Source organism: Protopterus annectens, chromosome 3.part0 (genome assembly GCF_019279795.1).
Source record: "Protopterus annectens isolate FY-2018-M chromosome 3.part0, PAN1.0, whole genome shotgun sequence".
Taxonomy (NCBI): domain Eukaryota; kingdom Metazoa; phylum Chordata; order Ceratodontiformes; family Protopteridae; genus Protopterus; species Protopterus annectens.
In genome coordinates this window covers 1,709,993,830-1,710,021,606 of record NC_056731.1, presented here as the reverse complement: position 1 = coordinate 1,710,021,606, position 27,777 = coordinate 1,709,993,830, and the positions used below count along the sequence as shown (strand labels likewise).

General features: G+C 38.2%; 1 protein-coding gene across 2 annotated transcripts in view; it reads left to right on the top strand.

The window, feature by feature from the left end:
• The window catches only part of DCDC2 (doublecortin domain containing 2), a 1,207,165-nt gene that overhangs the window by 718,051 nt on the left and 461,337 nt on the right, over positions 1–27,777 (top strand). For both annotated transcript variants that reach the window (XM_044065744.1, XM_044065743.1), the window contains exon 5: positions 7,705–7,851. In XM_044065744.1, the coding sequence (XP_043921679.1) occupies positions 7,705–7,851 (147 nt within the window). The remainder of the gene's footprint in view (positions 1–7,704; positions 7,852–27,777) is intronic.

Genomic DNA, 27,777 nt, shown 5'->3' with positions numbered 1-27,777 from the left:
GAGAAAGAGTTTCATCACTTGAATACCTAGGAGTTCTTATAGCTGACAACATAAATACTACTATAACTTTAAATTATAATAAAATTCAAAACTTAATTCAAAAACAAATTGATACCTGGAATAAATTAACGTTAAAATTTGAAGATAGATTACAGATAATAAAAATGATATTATTACCCCAAATAAACTATATAGCATTAGCAATTCCTATCTTACCAAACAAAAAAATTATAAAAAAAATTCAGAAACTCATGATGGGCTTTCTATGGTATCAAAAAAAATAGAATTGCTTTCACACACCATATTAGACCCTGGGACTTGGGAGGAATTAAATTTCCAGATATAGAGACATACATTAAAGCTTCCATCTTTAAACTTGTACTACAATGGATAAACCCAAACTACTCGTCTAGGTGGAAAACTCTACATACAACATTTTTCTTAAATGAAAATAAAACATTAAAAAATATAGACTTGAAGAATCATAACAACATATTTTGGCACTTATTAAGTAGAAATCTACAAAACAATACAACAAAACCTACCAATTAATCATACTTAAATAACATATACAATCTATTTAGAAATTTCTTAAAAACAAATTCTGATATAAAACTATGGTTTGAACTTTTGATACCTTTTAATACAACAAAGAATTTTAAAGAAAAAATTCAAGAAAAAAAAAGTATTAAATGGGAAACTAATAATTGTATTTGTTGGTTGCAATGCTTAAACAATTCTAGCACATTAAACATCCAACAAGTAATAGATGAATTTAAAATACTTGATAAAGATAGAGAAGATCTCCAAAAAGTATTGCATCACACAAAAAGTTTGTGGGAGGTTATTAATAATTCAAGTTTTAATTCTAAGCCAAAACTCATAAATTATATACAAGAAATAATTTATGACAAGCATAACAAGTTAATTTCTATATCTAAAATATATAAAATATTAATAGTGTATAAAACCAAAATAACTCAAAACACATGGAATACTATAACAAAAGATCTGACTACGAGCCTATCTCCTGAAAGTAAAAATGATCTTCTGCAATCAGTTAAATTAACCTCTAACTTCCAGATATGGAAAATCTTCACATGGAAATTTTTGCATAGAGCTTTATATACCCCAAACAAAATTGCTAAATTTAATCCTAATCAGAAAGCTACTTGTTGGAGATGTACTCTAAATTGTGAAGCAGATTGGTTACATATATTTTCCGATTGTATTAAAAAGTTCTGGGATGACATTAATAAATTTCTTCAAGCCATTTATAATGATACATTTGTTTTAACAAAATCATTATTTTTTTTGAATGTTGATGCCTTAATAACTGTTCATAAAAGAGATCAACTTCTTTTATGGACTATTCTGGCTGTGGCCAGAAAATGTATAACAAGAAGATGGAAATCCACAATCTTTCCAAGTTATGAAGACTTCATTTCTCTTTTAAGGGAATCTGCACTAAAAGAAATAAAAGTTAAAGAAGAAAGAATTTTTCCCAGACGTTGGATTAACAACCCTTGGAATAGAGTCTTGATACTCATAGACACACTACAAAAAGACACAACTTTCTCTTCATGAATTTAAAGGGGACATGGAATAATGTGAAGTTAAAGGAATATATAATTATAAATGTCATATGTGTTTTTTTTTTCTCTCTGTTTCCTTTCATTGGACCATTTGTAAATATTGTACATATTGTTATGATTATTAACTACTTCTGTTAACTTGATCTGTAATTAATAGTGACTGTATCACAATTTACTCATAAACATAAAAAAATAAATAAAAATCTGTTGAGTAAAAAAAAAAAAGTAAGGGTTTATTTCTTTCCTTTTGGCAAACTTCTGTACTGCTCATTCATCATTGTGACCTTTTTTAGCATGTGACATAATCATGGAGGAATGTAGAGGGAATAAGACCTCTATGGATCTTTAAGATATAGCTTTGATAATTAACTGGGGAATAGAAACTCATTTCCTTTCTGTAACTGATGCTTGATGATCAAAGGACAGTGCATTGTTGACAAACGTGCCGAGGCTTCAGCTGACTGGACTGATATTAAGTTTGATTCTATTTAAGTGATACAGGGAAAAGTGTCAAAAACAAGGAAATTAAAATGCCACTAATAGTTTCTCAATGGCTAGGTACATCATTCTTTTCAATGAGACCTTTTAGTATTATGCTGTTTCTCCAACTCCTAAACTGTTAACTCCAATTTTTTTTAATTTAATAGGTGTTAATTTCTTTGCTATGTACCTGAAAAATTGAGATATTTCATATTGTTTTGTCTGTACATTCCAAGATGGATTTGTCAGTCTGTTCAGTCCTCATTATTAAGTAATAAATGCTGATGCTAATTGTCTTCAGTGGTAGATATTTTTTTATCTGTTGTTGCCTGGAATGGTGAAATAAATGCTTTTAGTTCTGAAACTGGAAGGTTCTGCTCAGATTCAGATTTAAATAATGTGACTTTTTCATCTTTAATGAATATCTTATCTCTTAGATTTTGAATTTTTTTCCAGTTGAAGAGATTAAAGGGAAATTTGATTTAGTCATTAAAGTTTCCATTTTCTGAATGTTTTCTCTTCCATTGAAGCTTTAACAACTTGAAATGTAGAATGATTCAGGAAGTCAGATGCAGTCTTGTAAGAAAATAGAAAAAAGTGTGCAATTTGATAACAGTTCCACAAAGACTGTGAAGAATAGTAAACTCACTGCCTTTGGGTTCAGTTAAGAGATTTTAGGTAGTAGGAGCCCATAAATATTAATAAGACTGATTAGGTGTTAGGATCATCGGATCATAGCAAGACATCTAAGTCATGAGACTATTTATGCCTTGCCCACAGCCACCATCATGATGTACCTCCTGCTTCCAATATGATAGGTCAGGTGTATAGATAAATTTGCATGTGTCCAGTCAGTTGTCAAGGTTGTTTTTGAAAGATGCTAGAGTGTCACTGTGTTTACAACTAAGAGGAGTTTGTTCGAAGGAAAAGGCAAATGTTCAGTAATGAATCTATCCCTCCATCATGTTTTTTATGCTTTGGTGGAAGTTTACATATTTAGATCTACTGTTTGCAAATATGTTGGTGTTATGAACGTACAAGAGGTCCAGAAGGGTTGGGATCTATAGAGACTGGCATGTAAAATGCAGATTGCCATGTAAAAGCCTATAGAAGAGAGAACACAGAGAAAGATATTTAAGCCTTTGTTGACACCCTAGGGTCTTTAAACCAATAAGCTTTTTGTTCTGGAACCACAGAGGCCTTTCTGATTAGGCTATGTGTCTGGTCAGGTATATGCTAAAGTAGACACTGTAGATGATATCTGCTATAATTAAAGCTAAGCATGGATGAAATGCCTTTAATTAGCAGTTTTTCTAAATGTAATGCTGGCTAAAAGATGGGTGTGGAGAGGGGCTGTTAACCAAGGTACTAAGATCTCTGATTGTTGTCTCAGTTTGAAGTAGGGTGCTGGCTGGGTTATAAGTTGGGAGAGGAAGTGTTTTAACAAAAGCAACAATGCTACACTTTTTTTTGCATTTAGTTTTAGTTTTTTTCAGTATACCATTGGTTTGTAAGATATAGTTCTTGTTGCAATACTGCTAAATCAAGAGATAATTTGGCTATTACTATCAATTTGTGGTCATTGGAAAATTTTATTAGCAGTAGGTCAGGATTAGTTGTTTGGATGTCAGGGGAAGTATATCCTATACTGTAGGGGTCCCAATACTGAACCCTGAGGTATGCCACTAGTTGCTTTCTTGTTTTTGGAGGTAATTCCCACTACATTAACTATGCAGGGTCTACCTTTTAGCCAGTTCCCAAACCACTGTACCTTGTATGAGTGTACATGTACATGTTTTGGTTAACAATACCTGAATGGGAAATGTTGTCAAAGGCCTCTCTCTAACTTTGTCAAAAAAATTCACCAAGTTGAGAAGACATTGTCTTCTTTTTATAAAGATGTGAAAGAATTTTGATGCTGTAGTTAATGAAGTCAGATATAATTCACTCCATGTCCTTATAAATTAAGCTGCATGAATAATTGCTACAAGCACTTTGTAATCAGCTAGACACTGGTCTATAGACCTCTGGGACAGTGGCATACCTAGTGGCTAAACTAAGTTGAACAAGTTTAGCAAGTGTTCTTTGAATGTGTTCTTGGCACTGTTTGTTATATAACCAGTTATATTGTTTGATCTCAGTGACATGGTGTTTTTGGCTTTTGAGAGCACAGTTAGGTCATGGTCCTTAATAATCATGAATTATGAATGAAGTTTGGATTAATTAAAAGCAATTACGTGCATTGCTTCAAGATTCATAAGGTACCTGCAGAAAGATTTGTAGTTGTCTTTGGCTTCAGATGCCAGTTTTCTCCCTTACCCTGCCTCCTGGCAGCTGACCATTAGCTGCCATCAGTTTCCCTGCTTGTGCGCCAGGCCTACAGTACCTGTCTTGGCCTCCCTGGGCTCAATCTGACTCAAGCCTGGGGTCAGTGATGTCACTGAGGATGCTACTGCAATGTCATACTGCTGCCAGGGAGTGTGCCCTGTCCTCCTTACTGCCTCAGCAGCCGTACAATCTCAGCAGTGGCTGTCTTTGGGAGGTGCATGCACACTTCCACTTGTGTGCAACATGCTGAGTGCAGCATAAAGATCTCCAGGCTCTTAATTCTACTATTACAGCAAACCTAGGCAGTCTCCTTCCACCAGGATAGATGAAACAGCATCAGCCACTCACTGCCATCATTCCCTGCCCATTCCCTCCAGTGCCTGTGCCAGTCTTAGGTGCTAATTTTAGTTAATGTTCAGCTTTGGTTTTCATAGTAGTGGCTCTTACTTTGCTATTGTAGAGCTAGCTGCTAATGTCTCAGTTACCTCATATCATGCTTTTTCAGCAAGTCTTCGCAAACTAGGAGGTAATCAGTAATATTAAAAATACCTTCAGTCACTTCAATTACTTGTGTAACACCTCTCTATAACATTTCAAGCACTGACAAAATAACAAATGTAAGTCTTAGGAATCTGAGCATATTTAATGTACGAGGCCTGGCTTGCATCAATGAATGAAACATACTTTGCATTCTTCATTGCTGAAATTACTTCCTTAGATGTACAAATTTGTTAATACTATCACTTTATTGCTTTATTAAGGTCTTGTAGATCTATGTATATCTGAATGTGAAGTGTAACCATGCTGTTCACCTTTTTGTTTGATGTTATTTCTTAATTGCAAACAATGAGACAAGAGTTCTTAGAAAGAGGGTATGGTAGTAATACCATTGAACAAACTACTGAGGGTACAAAAGGGAAACTTTTTTCTCTGTGAAAGTTACTGGCAGTCACAGTGCAGCTAGATCCACCATTGAGAATATGTTAGTCCTTACAAACTCCAGTGATATTAATATCACATGTGGCATAGTGAAAAAGAACTGGCCATTGTTAGTGGCTAATCCAGAATTAAGAAGGGTATCTAATAATACACCACGGTTTAGCTTTAGGAATAATTTATCACCTACTGCTTAGCTTTGCTCCAACTGATCCTAAATAAAATTTCCCTAGAACTACTCATGGAGCTGGGACCATCACAGCTGTTGTCAGTTTGAAAAGGGGAAAGAAGAACCTGGAGCAGAGCAACTTGGTAGCATCATACTCTGTCTCAGTATGCCGGGAGATTTTGGTTTGCCTGACATCAGCAGTATCATTGCATGTAATGTCAGTTAGCTCATCCTCCAGTATGCCAAATTCAATGGTTGTCTGCTATGCAATTAAACTGAGGGAGTGCTGCATCATTAGCATGAATCCCACTCTATCTTCCAGAATGCTCAGGAATGGATGACATTTTCCACTCCTTCCCATTTTTCCCTGCCTGTCTCTTTCAGCATCTGAGTTGCTAATTTTGGATGGCAGTCAAGGACCTGTGTGTCTACACTATGGACCTGGGAATTAAGTTGTTCTGACTTAGAGGAACTATGGGATTAACACAATCTCAGAAGAATTAAAATTTAGTTAGAACTTTTATACAGTTAAATAACTTATCTATCACAATGATCCCTTATAATTCATAGAGGTGACATTTCTATATTATAAATCAGTCTCTGGTGCTGTGTCAAGGCCTACATTAAGACAAGCAAGATGCTGGTTTATACAGCAAAAAGGCTGTAACAGCAAAATGAAAGTAATATTGCCAATTTTGTAGATGTCAAAACATTTATAAAACACTGTGTTTAAGAAACTGTGTTAGACTGAGTATTATGCAGTGCTGTGTATTGAAAATTATTCATAGTCAGCAGGACAAACCTTGGACAAATCTGTAGGTGACAATATGGAGCCAGCTTATGTGACCTTACTGGAATGTAGGCAACTAAGAACTCCTAGGGCACCCAAAATCCAGACTGATATTTACTGTGAGTAAATGTGCTTCCTAAGTTATAGGTCATTATACAATGGCCCCCCCCCCATTAATATTCCAAAGTGTGCATGCTGATTGGTCAGCATGCACGTTGTAAATCAAAGACTTATACTAATGGAAAAAGGTCTGGTCGCCCAAACTTTTTCCATTAGTATAAGTCTTTTTTTACAGCAACAGAGAATGCAAGATCTCCATTGCTTTTTAGAAACTGTCTCGCTATGTTAAAGGAGTTTAACATAGCGAGACAGCTTTAAAAAAAGCAATGGAGATCTTCCTTTCTCTGTCGCTTTTTTTAAGGCTGTCTTGTTATGTTAAACCCGTTTAACATAGCGAGACAGCTTTAAAAAAAGCAACGGAGAAAGGAAGATCTCAGTTGCTTTTTTTTAAGTTGTCTCGGTATGTTAAACTCCTTTAACATAGCTGGACAGTTTCTAAAAAGCAGCGGAGATCTTGCTTTCTCCGTTGCTTTCATCCAAAGCTCTGATGTACTGTGTATGCATACACATGTGCAGTATATCAGAACTGTCATAGAATGCCAGACAGCAGCATAAGGGCAGCATGGAGGCATTATACAATGCCATTATTTAAGAAACGTAAGTATTTTTTTTCTTAAATAATGTCATTGTATAATAGCAATAACCCTGGACTTAGTTTGCCCACTTGAGCTTCGCACTCGTGACCAAACCACACCAACTGTGGGTAAATCCAGCATTACCCACACCCAGGCGTGGGTTATTGCTTAAATAATACATAGCGTTGTGTAGAAACTGATGGCATGAGGTTTGGGAAAAGTTAGAACATTTCATTTTGTAGTCATGTTGGTGGAACTGTAAAGTTATCTGGAGTTAGAGGTGGTAAACATCAGAATATGCACTTGAAAATCTTTATCAGATGGAAAAAGAGACAGCAGACTAGCCCAACTACCTGCTCAACAAATAGAAAATAAATGACAAATGGTTATAGCAGTAGTACTGTAATGAATAACACTGGTTACTGTTTCTGAGTAATTTACTGACAACAGATCTGTAAGAATGTATGAGTAGGCTAAATTAATATGCATGATTTTCTGAGTTTGCTATATTTAGTTTTTTTTCCTTAAATTATATGTCATACATGTAGGTTTTGTCTTAGAAGTTTAATAGCTGAACACTATGTTTTTACTGTGATCCACAAAATGAAGCAGCTTTTCATCCAAAACAATAAAACCCTGAGCAGGGCAAGCTTATTTGGAAGCTGCTGTGAAGTTTGTATTGTTTTTAATGTGACCACTTTTCATACCTAGGCTGTATACATTAAATGGCAAGCTTGTGTCTGATGGAGCAGAACTGGAAAATGGACAGTTTTATGTAGCAGTGGGCAGGGACAAGTTCAAGAAGCTGCCCTACAGTGACTTGATTTTCAGTAAGCCTGCATCCAGAAGACATAACGGGTAAGAAATCTAATGTCCCCGTATCCCCTGAATGTGACTTGTGCTAGTTTAGATATGTTAAATATCTGTTTATTATTTTGTATTGAGATCTGTAATTTTGCACTTTGAACAAAAATATAACTACTTTATATGTATTTAAAGTATGCAGACATTTGTTTTGTCTCTGAAAAAAATATGTACTTTAAATCTATATCAGCTGCATACATTGCCTTGATTACTTCCATAGCCACTTATTTGTTTATTTATTTGTGTATTTTTTTTTTATCCCTTGTTAACCATATGAGTGCATTAGTTCAAAATCTCCCCTTCAGTCATGACCTGACTCATAAGTATACGGTATTGCTTATAGATAGGTTCATATGTACAAACTAGGCACTCAATTCTCAGACCGTTTTCAGCCTAGCCCACTGTTACCCAATATCAAGAGATACCTCCTGCCTCAAGGAAGGTGACACAAAAAGAATTTGTAATTGTCAGTTGTCTAGGTTAGCACTGAATATAGGTATGGTACTGGTTTGTTTAATATGCGGGGGGAATACATTGTCATAAGAACCTGTCTCACCATTGTGTCCTGTTAATTTGGAGATAGGGACTAAGGTATTTTTTATGTGTTTGAGAAACCATTACATCTATGAAGACATGATAAACCTATGAAGGTGGGGTCTTTCATAGCCCAAAGGAACAAATATAGCTTGCTGCAGAGGAGTCTATAGGTAAACAGAATAAGGAGAGAGGATGGCCAGTCAGTTGGATAACCAAAGGACTTGAAGCCTGTGACTTTTTTGGTTAAGAACCTCAGAAGTCTCACCTCTTAAGTGATATGTTTTAATAGGTACAAAAAAGAAGACATTCTATTCAATAATGGGGTAGATAAGCAGTTAGGACAGAGGTAGAAAGACTTCATTGGTCTGACTCAGAAGCCCTTGGTTATTAGTCAGGCACGATAGAAGGAATTTCTAACACAATTGAAAAATATTGATGAAAGAATAGGGTGTCTTCCACAAAGGGGCCTAGATCGCTAATGACAAGGTCAGGTATAAGGAGTGTGCCAACAAGGTAGTGCGCACAGGAATTAATTATATTAGCAAAATGTATGATTTGCCATTAAGTTTGAGGCTATCATCCTTGCATCAGTTATTTACAAAGTTCAGAGCATCTTAGGATACCTTAACTTCGGTGGGAGTTCAAATAACAGCTCCTGGTTTGCAGTCATCATCCCCACTTGTGGCATTTGTACTTTTCAAAGTGGCATCTGCAACTCTAACAACATGCTTTCTGTCCAACATAAGCTAGATATTTAAAGTCTGTTATCCCTGGACCCTCATCTGTTTGGGTTTTTCAATTTAGAATTTAGAGGAAAAAGTGCTCAGTGTTGATTAAAATAAAGGAAACATTGAAGGAGTATATCAATTCAAATAAAAGTCTGGAAAAATGGAAGAAGCTTTAAACAACTATTCAGATGAACTGATAAAACTGCAAAAATCAGAGGTTGAAATAAAGAAACGGTTGGCTGAGTATGAGACTGCTCAAGAAGAATTGTTGCAAAAATGGTAGAGTTAGATGACAGAGCACACAGGGAAAGCCTGTGATTTTCTGCTGTAACAGCAAAACTGGGAGGAATCAACTGTATTAATCTTTGACAGCAGAAATAAGCAACTGGACTGATATTCCACAGCAGGATTTGTTAATTGAAGAGGCACATCATGTTTATGCTCCAAATCTGGCCATGAGAAGCATTCTATAACTATGTCAAGAATCTAAATGGCAATGCTCAGATCTGCTCTGAGCTAAAACAGAATGGCATTAAATATACTGATCCGAAGGATATTGCCAATATCCTGGCAGATCGATTCAGTGCCAACTTCACCCCCCTCTCACCCCCTAAATGTCCCATCTCAATACCGGAAGATTGCCAAATTCCAGTAATAATGACCACGCAGGTACAAAACGCACTCTCTAAAGCCAAGAATACAGCATCCATGGGACCAGATGACATCCCGGGCTGTGTACTACATGAACTACAATATGAACTGGCACCTCACCTAAGTGTCATGTTTAATCATAGCCTCACCTCAGGTTTCGTGCCCACTGAGTGGTGCATAGCTACAGTTATCCCATTCCACAAGGGGGGATCCACCTTGGATCCCGGAAACTACCGTCCCATCAGTCTGACAAGCCTTACCTGCAAGGCCATGGAGCGTATTATCATGGAACTTATAAACAAAGACATTGGCAACCTTCAAACACTGGACTCCACCAAGTTTGGGTTTGTGAAGGGCCGATCTTGTCTCCTGAACCTGATTACTTCTTTGAATCAGTCTCCAGAGCCATGGACAAGGGTAAGGTGGTCCACACAGCCTATCTAGACCTTGCCAAGGCCTTTGACACCATCCCCCACTCTGGAATCATAGATAAACTTACTAAGTTGGGCATTAATTCCTATGTCACCCAATGGGTTGCTAAATGGCTTACTGATAGAACCCACACTGTAAAAGTAGCCGACTCCAAATCCAGCTCCAGACAAGTGACAAGTGGAGTACCTCAGGGTTCAGTTCTGGGGCCGCTCTTGTTTGGCATCTACTTCTCTGAAGTACAGATCAACACTAAGGGACTCTGGCTAACAAAGTTTGCAGATGACTGCAAACTGGGAGCCATTATTGAATCCCCAAATGATGTGGATACTCTACTAAAGGGCCTTACAGAAACAGATGCTTGGTGCCAGAGCCATGGGCTCAAGCTCAATGCCAAGAAATGTATTGTTATCCCTTTTGGGAAAAAAACCTGTATCCATGAATTACCATATAGGTGGCAGTACACTAAACACAGAAAGTGTGATAAGAGACTTAGGGACACAGGTGGACAGTGGTCTCACCTTCGATAACCACATCGCCACAACAGTCAGGAAATCCTTCTATGTGGCACACCTCATCACGAAGGGCTTTTCATCCAGAAAAAAGGAGGTCATTGTCCCACTGTACTCATCCCTCATTAGAACCATTATAGAATACAATGCCCCATTTGGTATGTACCTCTCAAGACATCTGCAACAACTGGAAAGGCCTCATAAATACCTCACTAAAAGAATCACAGGCCTAAAGCAGATGCCCTACGCTGACCGCCTTAAAAAACTCCAGCTATACTCTGTCGCATATCGTCTACTCAGAGGCGATCTCTGCTTAACATGCAAGGCCATGTCAAACCCAGAGCTGTTGGACATGCTACACTTAAAGAAATCTCAATCCCTCAGAGCTACACACTCCAGGGATCTAAACCTTGTCATCACAATAAACAAAACATGCTGGAGGGATAGGTTCCTGACCCAGAGACTCCCTAGACTCTGGAATAGATTGCCCATACATGTCAAGCAGAGTGCCTCTTTGGACCTCTTCAAGAGGAACCTTGACAATTGGATGGGAGAAAGGAAATTCACCACAGGGATCACATCAGTCGCCCTGCTAGACAGGGGTCCAGGAAAGTAAATAATGTGGGAAGAAATAGCCAGGGAATTGTTATGGCTAGGCTTGTATAGGCCCTAGGGCTGATAGCCTAGTACCAACCTATGAACCTATGAACCTATGAGAAAGCAGCCAAGACCTATATTATTACAGACGCAATCATTCCAGCAGAGAGAGTTGATCTTGACAAAAATGTGGCAGAAGGGAAAATTATTAAAAACTGGAGACACTAGAGCATTTGTGGAAAATGAATACTCACTCTACACCAGGCAGAAGAGAAACAAATTTATCCAGGCAACGACAAGAGGCAGGTTTAAGAGTCAAGCTCTTCAGAATATTTTTTTCCAGGAGGATTAGAGTAATTGTGATGTAAAACAGGCTAAGGAGGAAATACAAATGTTTGTCCAACAAAAAGTGAACCGTCAAACAGAATGTGACTCTGCTTCTCATTATTCTGATAATAAAACCCATGGAGAGACTTTGCCAGTGAAATCTTTTTCAATGTTCCAAAGAAAAATGCTTTCGAGACAGAAAAAAAAACACAGACTTTGACTTGAAGAACTGGGAGTACCTTGAAATTAACCAAAGTCTAGGGGTCTAGGGTTGGGGGATGGAGATGAACAGGAAGAAGACCAGCAACATTGCAATTAATAAATAAATGACAGACTATAAATCATCAGTCACATTTGTGAAGTATGAATTTAGAAGAAAAAGTGACTGAGAAAAATTGGACTTTTGCTGACTTTATTAGACTTGTGGTGGGACTGAAAGGCATATGTCCCACTTCATGTCATTAATGTTTGGAGGGATAGACAAAGAAAGAAAAGACAGAAAAAGTGTAACTGTAACTAAAATATTTTTGTTCTTAATAGTATTTGTATAAAACATTTTGTGATATAAATTGCATGTTGTGTAGTAAAGCACTTTCAGTGATTGATTGTTGTATGTGATAATACTACTAAAGTAAACAGGTACTTTTTTATTTTTTAATTTTAAGAGATGTAGCCATTACAATGTAAAAAGGCTGGGAAAAAGCATGTTCAAGTTACTATAGTATAATTTTGGGCTATTGGGAAGGGGAGGGTGCAGTCTAAAAGTGCTCTGTGAATGTAATGAAAAATTTTCCTTCAGCAAATAAATGTTCAATGAGAGTTGATAAATCTGCAGCTGGGGGCAGCTGTACATTCTGTTTTTATGTTTTCATGGAGACAAGCAGACTACAGGTCCAGGCAGTAGATCTTGAGAGCTACAGACATTTTTGCTGCGAGAAATACAAAATGAAATGGTACAAGGGTAAGCAGTTTAGTAAGAATAAGGTTTGAAATTATAGGAAGTGAATAAGAAATAGCAGTTTTCCTGCTACCTGAATACCTCAGTGCAATTACTAGAATAGTGTATAATTTAGTTTTATTTAAAGATAGCCAGTGCACTTTTTTCTTAAGGCTAAAAGTTGCTGCTTTCTGAAAGTATACTAGCTGTTTTTCATATCTGGAAATAGAATAATGATAAGACAAGAACAGACAGCAATTAGTGCAAGTAGGAACACAGGCTATAACATGTGCTTTAGAATGGATTACCTTAATTATAGATTAGGTAATGGCTGTTAGCACAGCTTCTGATTTATAGGTTCATAGGTAGATACTAGGCTATCGGTCCTAGGGCCTATAGAAGCATAGCCAAAAAGGTACCCTGGCTTTTGCCACCCAAGAACATTATTTTCCTGTGCCCCTGTCGAGCAGAGTCACAGAAGTGATCCCTGGGGTGAATTTCCTATTTCCCATCCAATCATCAAGATTTTTCTTGAAGAGTGCTAATGAGGAGCTTTGTTTGATATAGATAGGTAGTTTGTTCCAGAGTATGGGAAGTCTCTGGGACAGGAATCTATTCCTTCTGCATGTTCTGTTTATTGTGGTGACAAGGTTTAGGTCCCTAGAGCATGTAGCTCAGAGGGATTGGAATTTCTTTAAGTGGAGCATGTCCAACAGCTCTGGGTTTGATGTAGCTTTGTATGTTAGGCAGATATCGCCTCTGAGTAGGCGATATGCGATGGAGTGGATTCAGGGGCGAGACATTTCCCTGTGGTACATTTGAGTAGGGACACATGGTTGAAGTGACATTCAGCTGCAGAGAAATATGGCTGTTTGCAAATTCCCTGTGGGCAAAGAGAAAAATATGTTGCCATGCCCACAACTTCAGTAACCAAATGCACAGGGGGAAAACAATGTCCATGTTCCCCAACGGAACATGAGACAGCAGGCAGTGTGGCAGGCATCAGCAGCAGACTGGCCAGTGGGCATGTCAGTGGCAGTAAAATGCAGTGGACAATGGGCAGTGCCTTTACAGTTGGAGTGTGTGGACCACTACCCCTTCACAGTGTCTAGGAAACATTACCTAAAACACATACTGAAGCATAAATGTGACTACAGTATCCTGCAGAATTTTCTCCATGCTGTAGCACACTTCTACATGTTGTAGTTACATAAGTATGTACTGTATACTGAGCAAAACACTCATTACTTCATCTGCTGCCATACATTTGGTTAATAAATCTGTGAGCATGGCAGTGTGTGCTTCTCTTTGCCCACAGGGAATTTGCAAATAGCCATATTTCTCTGCAGCTGGATGTCAATTCAGCAATATGTCCCCAGTCAAATGTACCACAGGGAAATGTCTCGCTGCCTAGGTGCCTGAACCCGATGGAGTAAAGTTGGAGTTTTTTTAGATGGTCTGTGTAGGGCATCTGTTTGAGGTTGGTAATCCTCTTTGTGAGGTATTTCTGCGGCCTTTCCAGTTGTTGTAAATGTCTTGTGAGGTACATACCAAAAGGGGCATTGTACTCTATAATGGGTCTAATGAGTGATGAGTAGTGGGGAAAAATTACCTCTTTTTTCCTGGATGAGAAACCTTTTGTGATGAGGTGTATCACGTAGGATTTCCTGACTACTGTGGTGATGTGATTATCAAAGGAGAGACTACTGTCCATCTGTGTCCCAAGGTCTCTTGTCACACTTTCAGTGTTAAGTAGACTACCACCTCTGTGGTAGCTTATGGGTACAGAGCTTTTACCAAAGGGGATAACAATGCACTTTTTGGCATTGAGCTTGAGGCCATGGCTTTGACACCAGGCATCTGTCTCAGTGAGGCCCTTGTGTTGGACGGCCACATCGTTAGGAGTTTCAATTATGGCTCCTAGTTGGCAGACATCTGCGAACTTTGTTAGCCAAAGACCTTCTTTGTTAGCCTGTACTTCATAAAAGTAGATACCAAACAGGACAGGACCCAGGACTGAACCCTGTGGTACTCCTCTTGTCACTGGTCTGAAGTCGGATTTGGAGTCTGCTACTTTCACAGTGTGGGTTCTTTCGGTGAGCCAGTTGCAACCCATCTTGTGACATAGGGATTTATACCTAGTTTAGTGAGTTTATCTATAATTCCAGAGTGGGGGATGGTGTCAAAAGCCTTGGTGAGATCTAGATAGGCCGTGTGAACCACCTTACCCTCATCTACGGCTTTGGTGACTTCTTCAAAGAAGTCAATCAGGTTTAGGAGATATGATCTGCCTTTTACAAACCTGAACTGGGTGGAGTCCAGTGTTTGGAGATTACCAATGTCTTTGTTTATAAGTTCCATGATGAAACATTCCATGGCCTTGCTGACCAGGCTCATTAGGCTAATGGGGCGGTAGTTCCTGGGGCCCATGGTGGCTCCCCCTTTGTGGAGTGGGATAACCGTCACTGTGTGCCATTCAGTGGGCACTAAGCCTGAGGTGAGGCTATGATTGAACATGGTGCTTAGGTGGGGTGCCAGTTCATTCTGTAGTTCATGTAGAACGCAGCCTGGGATGTTGTCAGATCTCATGGATGCTGTGTTCTTGGCTTTGGAAAGTGTGTTTTTTACCTGTGTAGCCATGATTACAGGAACTTTGCATTCTTCTGGTATAGAGATGGGCCCTTTAGGGGGTGAGGAGGGGTAAAGTTAGCGAACCTATCTGCCAGGATGTTGGTGATATTAGTTGGTTCTGCATATTTAGTGCCATTGTGCTGTAACTCAGAGCAGATCTGAGTGTTGCCATTGAGATTCTTGACTTAGCTATAGAATGCTTTGTACTTGTCTTTAGAATCAGTGGTGATTTTGTTTTCATAACTAGCTTTGGAGGAGTTTGTGAGAGATCTCAGCTTCTTACTGAGGCTGACCAGGGAGTTCTTCCAGTCATGGGATTTTCCTCTTTTTTGCAAAAGTTTCTTTCTTTTGTTGTAGAGTTTGTTTATGGCAGGGGACCACCAGATTGGCTTCCTTTTTTGGAGGATAGCATCTTGGTTCTATTGGGGATAGCATGATCCATACACTCGTGTAAGTGATTATAAAGTGCATTTGTGTAGGATTCAACAGTCGTACCTCTATTGTCCGTCTGCATGGGTGTCGTGAAGTTTGCCACTTCTGTCTTATGAAGCGTGAAGTTGGCTTTGGAGATTTTTTTACATTGGTTTCCCTAATGGGGGTGGGGGCGGGTTGTGGATGTCTAGTCTGATTAGCTTGTGGTCAGATCTGACCAACGAGGAATTGACCTCTGTTGTGGAACACTGGTCACCCATGTTGGTAATGACCAGGTCTAGGATATTGCTGCCCCTGGTGGGGGTGTGGATAAGTTGATCCAAGGTGTTGGAATTTATGAATTCTAGAAAACGTTGAGCAAAAGAGTTGGTACATGAGTAGTTTTAAAAGTTAATGGTGGGGTAGTTGAACTCGCCCATTATTAGGGTGTTGGGTTGTACACTATATTTTCCAGTGTGTCAAGAAATGAGGAGTGGGAATCCTGGGGCATGGTGGGAGATCTGTAACAAGTTACAATTTGGATTGTGGTCTTGCCCAAAGTTAGTTGCACTTGGATAATCTCAGATGCATTATGCTGAGCAACTAGCCTGGAGGTGTGGATATCCTTAATGGATATGGGCACACCTCCACCTTTAGTGTTTCTGTCCAGGTTAGGTGGCCGAAAGGTGTGGTATGAATTATAGCCTGATAATGCAGTGGTGCTCTCTGGAGCCTTGAACCAGGTCTCTGTCACTGCACATATGTCGATGTTCTCCATTTTAAGGAGTGCCTATTGTCATTTTGAGGTTTAGACTTCTAGCATTGAGTAGCATTACCCTCAGATTTTGCTTGCTTGTGCCTGTTATGGTGGTGAATTTGTCATTTAAACCTTGCCTAAAAAAGGCACTATAGGGGTGGAAAGTGCCTTAGCCAGTATCCAGAATCCCAAGGGTGACAGGTGCAGGTAATCCCTGGCAAAGCATTGTGGTTTGTCGATCATGTCATCCCAATCAGACAGATACTGGATCCCCTTAGAATGACACCAGAAGCTTAGCCAGCTGTTGAAGTCAATCATTTTGACCTTGTACTGTGGTATCATTCTGGGTGATGGCAGGATGCTACTCAGGGCTAGGGTCATACCTGCCTGGGCTACAAGATTGGAGAGCTCCTCCATGTCTCTTTTCATGTAGTCCAAGGAGGTATGTCTCAGGTCATTCACACCAACATGGACAATTAAAGAGTCATATTTGTACTTGTTGTGGAGTGACCTGAGTGTATGCATTATGTGGCAGATCCTGGCACCTGACAGGCAGCTGACAATGACTTTCTTCTTGTTTAGCCTGGTGAGTGGAACATCAGTGTGCCTGACTATGGAGTCACCTATGACTAGAGTGTTGGGTATGTTGTTATGCCTTATGGGCTGTGGTTGAGTGGCACACTGAGTTTGTGGGCTATGTGTCTTTTTGGTTGTGTTGGGGGGTGGAGGTTGCATGTATTTCTGCTTTGGAGGTCTCTGCTGCTTGAGCATATTTTTATTGAGAGCCACCACAAATGTAGGTGTGTGTTTTGTGTTGCTATGTGTGTGTTTTGGTGGTGTAGGTTTTGAGGGACTATGTGATGAGTGTGGTGTGGTGCAAGTGTTTACCTTCTCCTCTTGACTGTCTAGTCCAGTCTTGGGTGAAGAGAGCTTTGCTTCCAGTTTGGCTATATAAGTGCATCTCTCACAGGTTGTAGTGTTGGGTGGTAGGAGGAGATGGTTGTCTGTGTACATGAGGCAATTGCTGCATTGTCTCATGATACCCAACTTCATCAGGTAGACAGGAGAAAACACCAGGAGCTGACCTTTAGACATGCCTGGATAGGTGCTTATTTATTAAGTACTAAAAACTGTTTTCCTCTAGACAAGTGAGGAAAGTTGAGTGCTGAACAAGTGCTGAGCTCAAAGAAACAGATTTGAGTGCTAAAATTAAACACTGGCTAGAAAATTTGAAGAGCAGACTTTATGGCACCAGGAATAGTTTAACCCTAGCTAAGCGGCAATGCATGACGTATATATATATTTTTTTTTTGGGGGGGCAATTGTTCCTATCAGGAGGATTTGAATATGTACATATTTTTGTGCATTTGTTTTAAGTTAATAGGTTCCGGAGGTGTTTTCTTTTTGAGAATTTTCATTAAAATAAAAAGTTTTGTAAAATGTGACATAGGTTCAAATTGAGATGACAAGAAACAACTGTATAAAGTGTCAACCTGCCAAACATTAGTTGGTGCATGTAACACAAAAGCTGGCAATAGACATTTTCAAAAAGCTGACATATATAATAGGTAGGTATAATAACTTCTTCTCATAATGGCTGAATATCCATATTATTTTGGAATGTGACTGCCTCACAGTTGTAGACAAAAAGGTAAGAGTACTGAATTATATTAAGAAATGCAGAGTATGAATAGCAATGCTAAAAGAGACACATTTGAAAAGAAGTTAGCATGTAAATTTGATAAGAAAAGGGTTTCAAGATGGATATTCAACAGAGTATTGGGGTCAAAGGAAAACGGGGGTACTTATACTAATTGTTAGAGGAGCTCCAATAGTGATAGGAAAGGAGAAGAGAAGGAAAAAATATAATAATGTCAGATCTGTGGTAGTATGAGGCTATTGCCAAAGGAGGTAGATTATTCTGGCTTGTATTTATATTCCAACTAAAATTGCTGTTATGGAGATTAAGAAAATTTTTGGAGAAATAATCAGCTTTCGGCAGAGACTATTACTTGTATGTGGGGAAAGGAATTTGATTTGTAATAGTGAGGATGTATCTGGGGACCTAGCAGGGGGAAATATAACAAAAGAGGGTAGATTTCTAAAGACGTTTATGAAAATATTTGGTATGGAAGACAAGAAGTCAGTATTAGGAACTCAGAGAATGTATGTCTTATTCCCCAAGGTAAAATAATTGGGTTAGACTAGACAGAAATTTTATTTCACAGGAACATGCACATTTAGCTGAAAGCTTCAACACACATCTGATAACTATTTCAGATCATATAAAATACAGGCTAATGAAGTAAAAATGAGACACTGGCACTTCCTCGCCTATCTGTTAAAAAGAGAGGAATTTAAGGACTGCTTTGTGGAAATTATTTAAGAGTTATTAGGGAAGACATAAATTTCTTCAGAAGTTATAGCAAGTGGGTGGTATAAAATGAAAGTGGAGATAAAAAATGGGGTAGAAATAAAAGAAAAAAGATGTTTAAATAAGTAGCAAGAATTATTTAGAGGGGCTGACAAAGGTTAAAGTATTGGAGAGTAAGGGGAATCTCACAGAACAAGAAGAGGCACAACTGCAGAGTGTTCAAGAGGAAAAAGGAGTATCTGGATAATATACACAAGTTTAGAAAGATTGCAGTTATTTTTTTGATATTACTTCCAGAGCAGAAAAGCTTTTAGCACAACTACTTACACAAAATGGTTGTTGCCAAAGTTAGGGAGCCTGTAACAAAAAATACAGAGATCCTGAAGAGTTGTAGAGATATTTTGGAAATTTTATGAACATTTTTATAATGCATAGAGAAATGTGGAAATCAGGAAAGAGCACAAATGGAAATATTTATGGAAGACTTAAGAATACCAAGGTTAGAGATAGATGAGGCTCAGCAATTAACAGATATGAGAGGACAAAGAGATGAGATAAAATGATGACAAATAATCAATCTGCAGGAAAGTCTTGAGGAATAGACAATATTCCTCTGGAAGCTTGAAAGTTAGGAGGGAAGAAAGTGATAAAGACATGGAAGGTTTTGGAATTCAAAACACAGTTGAACCAAGAAAGATGTTGAAGCAAGGAAACACTCTGGTAGATTCACTAAAACACTTTATTGAGCGCTTTCATCAGCATTCGCCTCACAACTTCAGAATATAAGCTAAAAATTGACACTCCATTAAATACATAACCTAGTATGTCACATGTTAACAACTAAAAACTTCATAGGCTGATAGTACAATCAATCAAATCCTAAACAATGTAAATAGAATTATGTTATATGTTATATTCATAAAGTAGCAGAAAGTAATGTAAGATCTAAGCCAGCATAAGAATGGAGAAAGGAGATTTTGCCATTAAGTGGGATTGCAATTAGGGGCACAGAGAAGAGGAAAGAGGGGGCTGGAATTTACAGGAAAAACTGGCAAAGGAACCAAGGTATTGGGAGCAAATAACTAGAGAGAAAAAGGTAAAACAAATGAGAAAAGGACAAGAAGACATTTGGACTGCAGGCTAGATACTGCATTCCTATCAATGATTGATATCAAGAGTGTATGCAAAGAGAAAGGAATAGGAAAATCCTAAGTTAATTCCTTCTCTGGTAGAGTTTTTAGCTGAATGTAGAACAGATGCTGCTGTTAAAAAAGGATAATTAATTGGGCATATAAAATATTGCACAATAACTATAGTAATCGATCAGAGGAGGATAGAAACGATTGGGAAGAGAGACTGGATGAGCAATTTACAATAAAACAATGGGATGACATATGTATGGCTCTCAAATATGTAACAACATCTAGAAGATTTAGGATTTTTGCTTGGAAGCATTTGCATTGGTATTTTTATCCCCCAAGCAGACTCCAAAGAATTTTTCCTAAGGTAGACAGTAAATGATAGATGTGTGATTAGGAAGAAAGGGGTAACATATATTTTGGGAATGTAATCAGTTGGTAGACATTAAAAATTCCCTACAAAATATTCTGTCAGAAATATTGGGTGAGTAAATCGATGTAACTAAGGGAAAACAATTACTAGAAAATGGAAATCAAAGCCTAGACCAACAGAGTTTGAAGTACTGAATATTGTAACAGAGATAAAAGAACTGTAAGTTGTATCTTTAGAAAGAGTACAAATCAAATTACATAGACAAAAATGGAAATTGTGGGGAACAATACATGCAGAATAATGCTTTGGAGGAGGATTGAGGTTAAGGGAAGGAAGGCAGAAATTGATCAATTTATGTAATCTTGGATTGCTGATAATTACACAAAAGGATATATTTGATGCATAATGTTTAAAACTGCAAATTTGTTAATGTGGTTTGTTTTCTTTTATATAAATATATGTTTTCATATAACTTAAGTGATGATTTAATAAAGGTGTTAAAAAATGTTAGAGGTTAGGTCAAATGAGGGTGAACAGTAACTGAGCTATGTACTCAATGTAAAAAAATCAGTTTTTTCTCTGCCGCATTTGGGCCAAGGCAGTTAATATCTGAGGTATGCTAGCAGAATGAGTTTTTTACCTGAACATTATTGCTGAATCTTTGCAATATATTTCCTCCTGTACAGAAAACATGTGGCTGATGCTTGTAAATAATTAAGAACTTACTTAACCTGTTGACAGAAATTAAGTTCTGATAGAAGCCAAATAAGCACATATTCTACTTGAATATCTCTTCAGGAAACTGGTTTGATAAGGAGTGTATCATCTGTTTTACTGGTATCAAACCACCACCAAGATGTTAACTTGGTCTGTTGTCAAACAGACAATGGATGTTGTTTCTGAGGAATTGATTTTCTGTTTTATCTAGGACTTAATGATCATTGTGAAGTTTGGATTGTAAGGTGGACCATTTGTTAGTAATGTGATTAAGACTGACTGTGATACGGTTTAATGTTCGTATGTTTAACTTGTATTGTGTGTTTAGTAAAGGTAACAAATTATGTCCGGATGTGTAAGCAGATCGGAGTGTATACTTGCAGTATTTTGTAGCTGCAGTTATTTACATTGGTAGAAATTTTTAGCCAATTTTTTGATGAATAAATCTATGATCTGTAAAGTGGCTTTTAGAATAATAAGAGAAGTGTTAGAAACAAAATGCTTTAGACAGGCTTCATTATTGAATTGAATTAGTCGAAAGCATTGTTTGCTAATTGGAGTGTTTTATTGAGAAGTGCGACCTTATATGATTTTGACTACGGTTCTAAGGTTGGTAGATAGTGTGATATGATAGTACATATCAGAAATGGACTTATTTTATGTTTCTGAAATATTATCATTTAATTCAAATCCTTGTAGATATGTTCGATCCCTAATTATTATGTAATTTTATTAGTTTAGTAAACACTGGTTTGTACATCCATGTTCAATATATGTATGAATGCTACTAATAAAATTGTGTTTTTAAATGTAACATTATTTTGTTCTTTTCTTTTGGCCTGAGTTATGGATGAAATGCATCAGAGACTAGCACACTATCCCAGTTTATGAATGGATAAAATATTTTTCATAAAGAAAGGAAAGTCCTGTATATGTTGCAAAATGCAAGTATAACAAGTGTTACATCGAAAATATTAAAATGCTTGTTAGTTTTAGGATCCATGAAATTTTAATAGACATTACAACATAAAGATGAAAGAAATACTACAGCCATGTCTATTTTAAGCGTGGTGGATTTTTTGGAGTCCTTGAACAAGTAAGCAGTTGAGAAAGATGAGAGTGTTTAAATATTTTGCTGGAAAAGAAAGAAGCACTTTCTGTGATATTATATTCTATTTGAGTATACAGAGAGTTGAACTGGAAATGTTTCTTAAAATGAGTTCTGTCATTTTAAATAGACAGCTATGCCAATTTATTGATGTCTGTTTGTAAGAATATAAAAAATAGTGATTCAAGGTACCAGAGTAGTTTCAAAGTAAAGATACATCTCTCTTTTAATCTTAATTGATCATGTTGAAATCAGAAGTAGCATATACAATTTCTAGAATGAAAAGAAAAAGAAAAAATGGAAATGCTTATTTGGGCAATCACAGAATGAAACAGCTAAAATATTTATTTTTTGCATTCTCTGTTAGAGCATATGCGTGCAAGTCTTAAAAACGGAATTTCTGAAGTGCGGTCTGTAGCTGTCCCTACCGTTTCTCTTTTCTTTTTTTCTGCTGTACGTTTTACTCTTTTCTTATTTCCCTTAGTCATACAGAATGACTATACTACTATAAAATATCTCAAAAATATTTTAATAAAATCCAGATTCAACAGTAAAGTATACTGTTGTTGAAATTTTACTAATAAATCAATAAAATGGCAAAATGTCTGCAGGAAATCACAAACTCTACTTTATTTAATTCCTAAAATGGAGTTTACAGTTTTTTGCAGGTAATTTGGTATTTTTTGGTTTTGTCAGAAATATTTTAACACATTTTTTAATGAACAAAGCTTAGTCCTTTATTAAAATAGAAAAGAGTGTACAATGAGGGGATTTTGTGTGTAGCAAGGCTATGAAGGCATTTGTCTTTTGGGACAGTATAGAACTAATCAAAAAAACTGACTGAATGGCATTTTGCTGAAAACAGAAGAAGAGAAGTGAAGTTTATTGAATTTCACCCATAGATGATGTCGGGTGCCAGGATCCGCCACATAACTCATGCACTCAAGTCTCTCCACAACAAGTACAAATATGACTCTGTCATTGTCCATGTTGGTGTGAATGACCTGAGATGTACCTCCCTGGACTACATGAAAAGGGACATGGAGGAGCTGTCTGATTTTATAGCCCAGGCAGGTATGACCCTAGCCCTGAGTAGCATCCTGCCATCACCCAGAATGATACCACAGTACAAGGACAAAATTATTGACTTCAACAATTGGCTATGCTTCTGGTGTCATTCTAAGGGGATCCAGTATCTGTCTGACTGGGATGACATGATCGACAAACCACAATGCTTTGCCAGAGATGGCCTGCACCTGTCAATCCTGGGATTCTGGATACTGGCTAAGGCTCTAGCCACCCCTATAGTGCCTTTTTTAGGCAAGGTTCAAATGACAAATTCACCACCATAACAGGTAAGAATCTGAGGGTATTGCTACTCAATGCTAGAAGTCTAAACCTCAAAATGCACTCACTTGAGGCACTCCTTAAAATGGAGAACATCGACATCTGTGCAGTGACAGAGACCTGGTTCACAGCTCCAGAGAGTACCCCTGCATTACCAGGCTATAATTCATACCACACCTTTCGGCCAGCTAACCTGGACCGAAACACTAAAGGCGGAGGCGTGTCCATATTCACTAAGAATATCCACACCTCCAGGCTAGTTGCTCAGCATAATGCATCCGAGATTATCCAAGTGCAACTAACTCTGGGAAAGACCGCAATCCAAATTGTAGCTTGCTACAGATCCCCCACCATGTCCCAAGATTCTCACTCCTCATTTATTGATACACTGGAAAATATTAGGGTACAACCTAACACCCTAATAATGGGCAATTTCAACTACCCCACCACTAACTGGGAAAACTACTCAAGTACCAACTCTTGTGCTCAATGTTTTCTGGAATTCATAAATTCCAATGCCTTGGATCAACTTATCCACACCCCACCAAGGGGCAGCAATATCCTAGATCTGGTTATTACCAACATGGGCAACCGGTGCTCCACACCAGAGGTCAGTTCCTCGTTGGTCAGATCTGACCACAAGCTAACCACCCTATACATCTGCATCCCCCCCCCATTAGGGAAACCACAGTAAAAAATGTCTCCAAAGTCAACTTCATGCTTCTTAAGACAGAAGTGGCAAACTTCATGATGCCCATGCTGACGGACAATAGAGGTATGACTGCTGAAACCTACACAAATGCACTTTATAATCACTTACACGAGTGCATGGATCGTGCAATCCCTAACAGAACCAAGATGCTATCCTCCAAAAAAAGGAAGCCAATCTGGTGGTCCCCTGCCATAAACAAACTCTACAATAGAAGAAACAAACTGTTGCAAAAAATAGTAAAATCCCATGATTGGAGAAACGCCCTGGTCAGTCTCAGTAAGAAGCTGAGATCCCTCATAAAATCCTCCAAAGCTAGTTACGAAAACAAAATTGCCACTGACTCTAAAGACAACCACAAAGCATTCTATAGTTATGTCAAGATTCTCAATGGCAACACTCAGATCTGCCCTGAGTTACAGCACAATATCACTAAATATACAGAACCAACTGATATTACCAACATCCTGGCAGATAGGTTCAGTGCTAACTTTACCTCCCCCTCACCCCCTAAAGGGTCCATCTCTATACCGGAAGAATGCAAAGTTCCTGTAATCACAGCTGCACAGGTAAAAAACACACTTTCCAAAGCCAAGAACACAGCATCCATGGGACCTGACAACATCCCAGGCTGTGTTCTACATGAACTACAGAACGAACTGGCACCCCACCTAAGTACCATGTTCAATCATAGCCTCACCTCAGGCTATGTGCCCACTGAATGGTGCACAGTGACGGTTATCCCACTCCACAAAGGGGGAGTCACTGCGGACCACAGAAACTACCGCCCCATTATCCTAACGAGCCTGGACTGCAAGGCTATGGAAATTATCATCATGGAACTTATAAACAATGACATTGGTAATCCCCAAACTCAAGGCCCCACCCAGTTCAAGTTTGTAAAAGGCAGATCATGTCTCCTAAACCTGATAGACTTCTTTGAGGCAGTCACCAAAGCCGTAGATGAGGGTAAGGTAGTTCACACAGCCTATCTAGATCTCGCCAAGGCTTTCAACACCATCCCCCACTCTGGAATTATAGATAAACTCACTAAACTAGATATAAATCCCTGTGTCACAAGATGGGTTGCCAACTGGCTCACTGACAGAACCCACACTGTGAAAGTAGCAGACTCCAAATCCAACTTCAGACCAGTGACAAGTGGAGTACCACAGGGTTTAGTCCTGGGTCCTATCCTGTTTGGTATCTATTTCTCTGAACTACAGGCTAACACAGATGGTCTTTGGCTAATGAAGTTCGCAGATGACTGCAAACTAGGAGCCATAATCAAAACACCAAAAGATGTGCACATCCTATAAAAGGGCCTCGCTGAGACAGATGCCTGGTGTCAAAGCCATGGCCTCAAGCTCAATGCCAAAAAGTGCATTGTCATCCATTTTGGTAAAAGCTCTGTACCCATGAACTACCACATAGGCAGTAGTCTACTTAACATCGAAAGTGTGATAAGAGACCTTGAGACACAGGTGGACAGTAGTCTCTCCTTTGATAGTCACATTGCCACAGTAGTCAGAAAATCCTTCTACGTGGCACACCTCATCACAAAAGGTTTCTCATCCAGGAAAAAAGAGGTCATTGTTCCCCTCTACTCGTCACTCATTAGACCCGTTATAGAGTACAATGCCCCTTTTTGTGTGTACCTCACAAGACATCTACAACAACTGGAAAGGCCACAAAAATACCTCACAAAGAGGATTACCGGCCTCAAACAGATGCCCTACGCAGCCATCTCAAAAAACTGCAGCTTTACTCCCATGGCATATCACCTACTCAGAGGCGATCTCTACCTAACACATAAAGCTATGTCAAACCCAGAGCTTTTAGACATGCTCCACTTAAAGAAATCCCAATCCCTACGAGCTACATGCTGTAGGGATCTAAACCTTGTCACCACAATAAACAGTACATGCTGAAGGGATAGATTCCTGTCCCAGAGACTTTCCATACTCTGGAACAAACTAGCTATCTATATCAAACAAATCTTGATGATTGGATGGGAGATAGGAAATTCACCCCGGGAATCACTTCTGTGGCTCTGCTCGACAGTGGCACAGGAAAATAATTTTCTTGGGTGGCGAAAGCCAGGGTACCTTTTGGCTAGGCTTATATAGGCCCTAGGGCCAATAGCCTAGTACCTACCTATGAACCTATGATAAACATGGGAAAAGAGAGAGAGTATTTAGAATAGTGGATCTACAACCTTGGACCTTCTATATAAAGTTGAGGGACAGCGTGAGAATTATGTCCTTGCTTGTATGACTTCTTTTTTGCTCCATTCTAAAAGGTTTCAGTCAAAGAGTGCCACAACAGTGATATTCGGTTGAGAAACCTAGGGTTTGTCATGATAGCACATCTCAGAACATCTCCAGAGAAAGGTTGTTGGTTCTGATAGCAGACATTTCAGTCCATCTTAATTGGGTTGGTCACAGATGCTGTACTTTTGGTTTTGGCTTCACAGGAATTGATGGAAAGGGAGAAGTTTAGCTATATGTGTGTATTTCATCTTTTTCATTTTCTGCAAGTTTATGTGACTTTCAAGTTGGTATATTTAGATACATTGTGGGGTGCACTCCCCACAATAAAGAATGTTTACAAGCATTTTGTGATTTGCTGATTTTCACTGTTTTGAAGTGTGACTTCTTCTAGTTTTAGATATTTTGACAGTGTTTAGCTGCATGTCAGATAGCTGAGTTGTGATTAGTCATAGTGGATCCCATACAGTCCAGTGGTACTAAGTTTCATATAACTGGCCTATTTCTTTTGGCTTAAAATTATGTTTCATCACAAGTTATAGTAAGTAATGTTGGAAATGTATGTGTGTGTGTGTGTGTGTGTGTGTGTGTGTGTGTGTGTGTGTGTGTGTGTGTGTTAGAAAACAGAGATGGTAAGTTGGTATCAAGATGTGGACAAGTCCTGTGGTAACATGAGTCATGTTCAGGCATGGCTCACTCTGAGAAGATGTGGATTAGGGGAGAAGATGTTTAAGATTTTAAGGTCAATTTATGAGAATATTTTAGTAAGAGGAATGGATGGATGGATGGATGGATGGATGGATGGATGGATGGATGGATGGATAAAAGTGAAAGGAGTGTGTTAAATAAGAATGATAAACGAATCAGTGCTAACATCTTCTTCAGTTGCTTATCCTGCAAACTTATAAATCCTCATCATACCCTACATCTGTCATCGACTCCTGAATTATTTTTTGTATTATTCTCATAATTATGTTATAATCCATATTCCCAATATAATTAGCCTCCACTTTTTTAAAATCTGTCACATTTCTTCCAAATTAATTTTATCACACCATCACATATTTCTTCTTTTATAGTTTCATTCATTAATTCATTATTTTCACAAACATTATTTTCTATTTATCCATAATTTGTTTATAAAGATTATATCCTAACCCATTTGGTCCAGAAACAGATTTTTCTTTCACTTTTCTTGGCACTTCCATGTCATTCCTTGTTATTCTTCTTTCAAATCTCTGTTCCTTTATTTTTTACATTCATTTTCCATTCCAGAAGTTTTCATTCATACCTTTTATTTCCTCATACATTTTCCTACATACTTTGTCACAACTTCCATAATCTTGTCAACATCTTACTATTCACT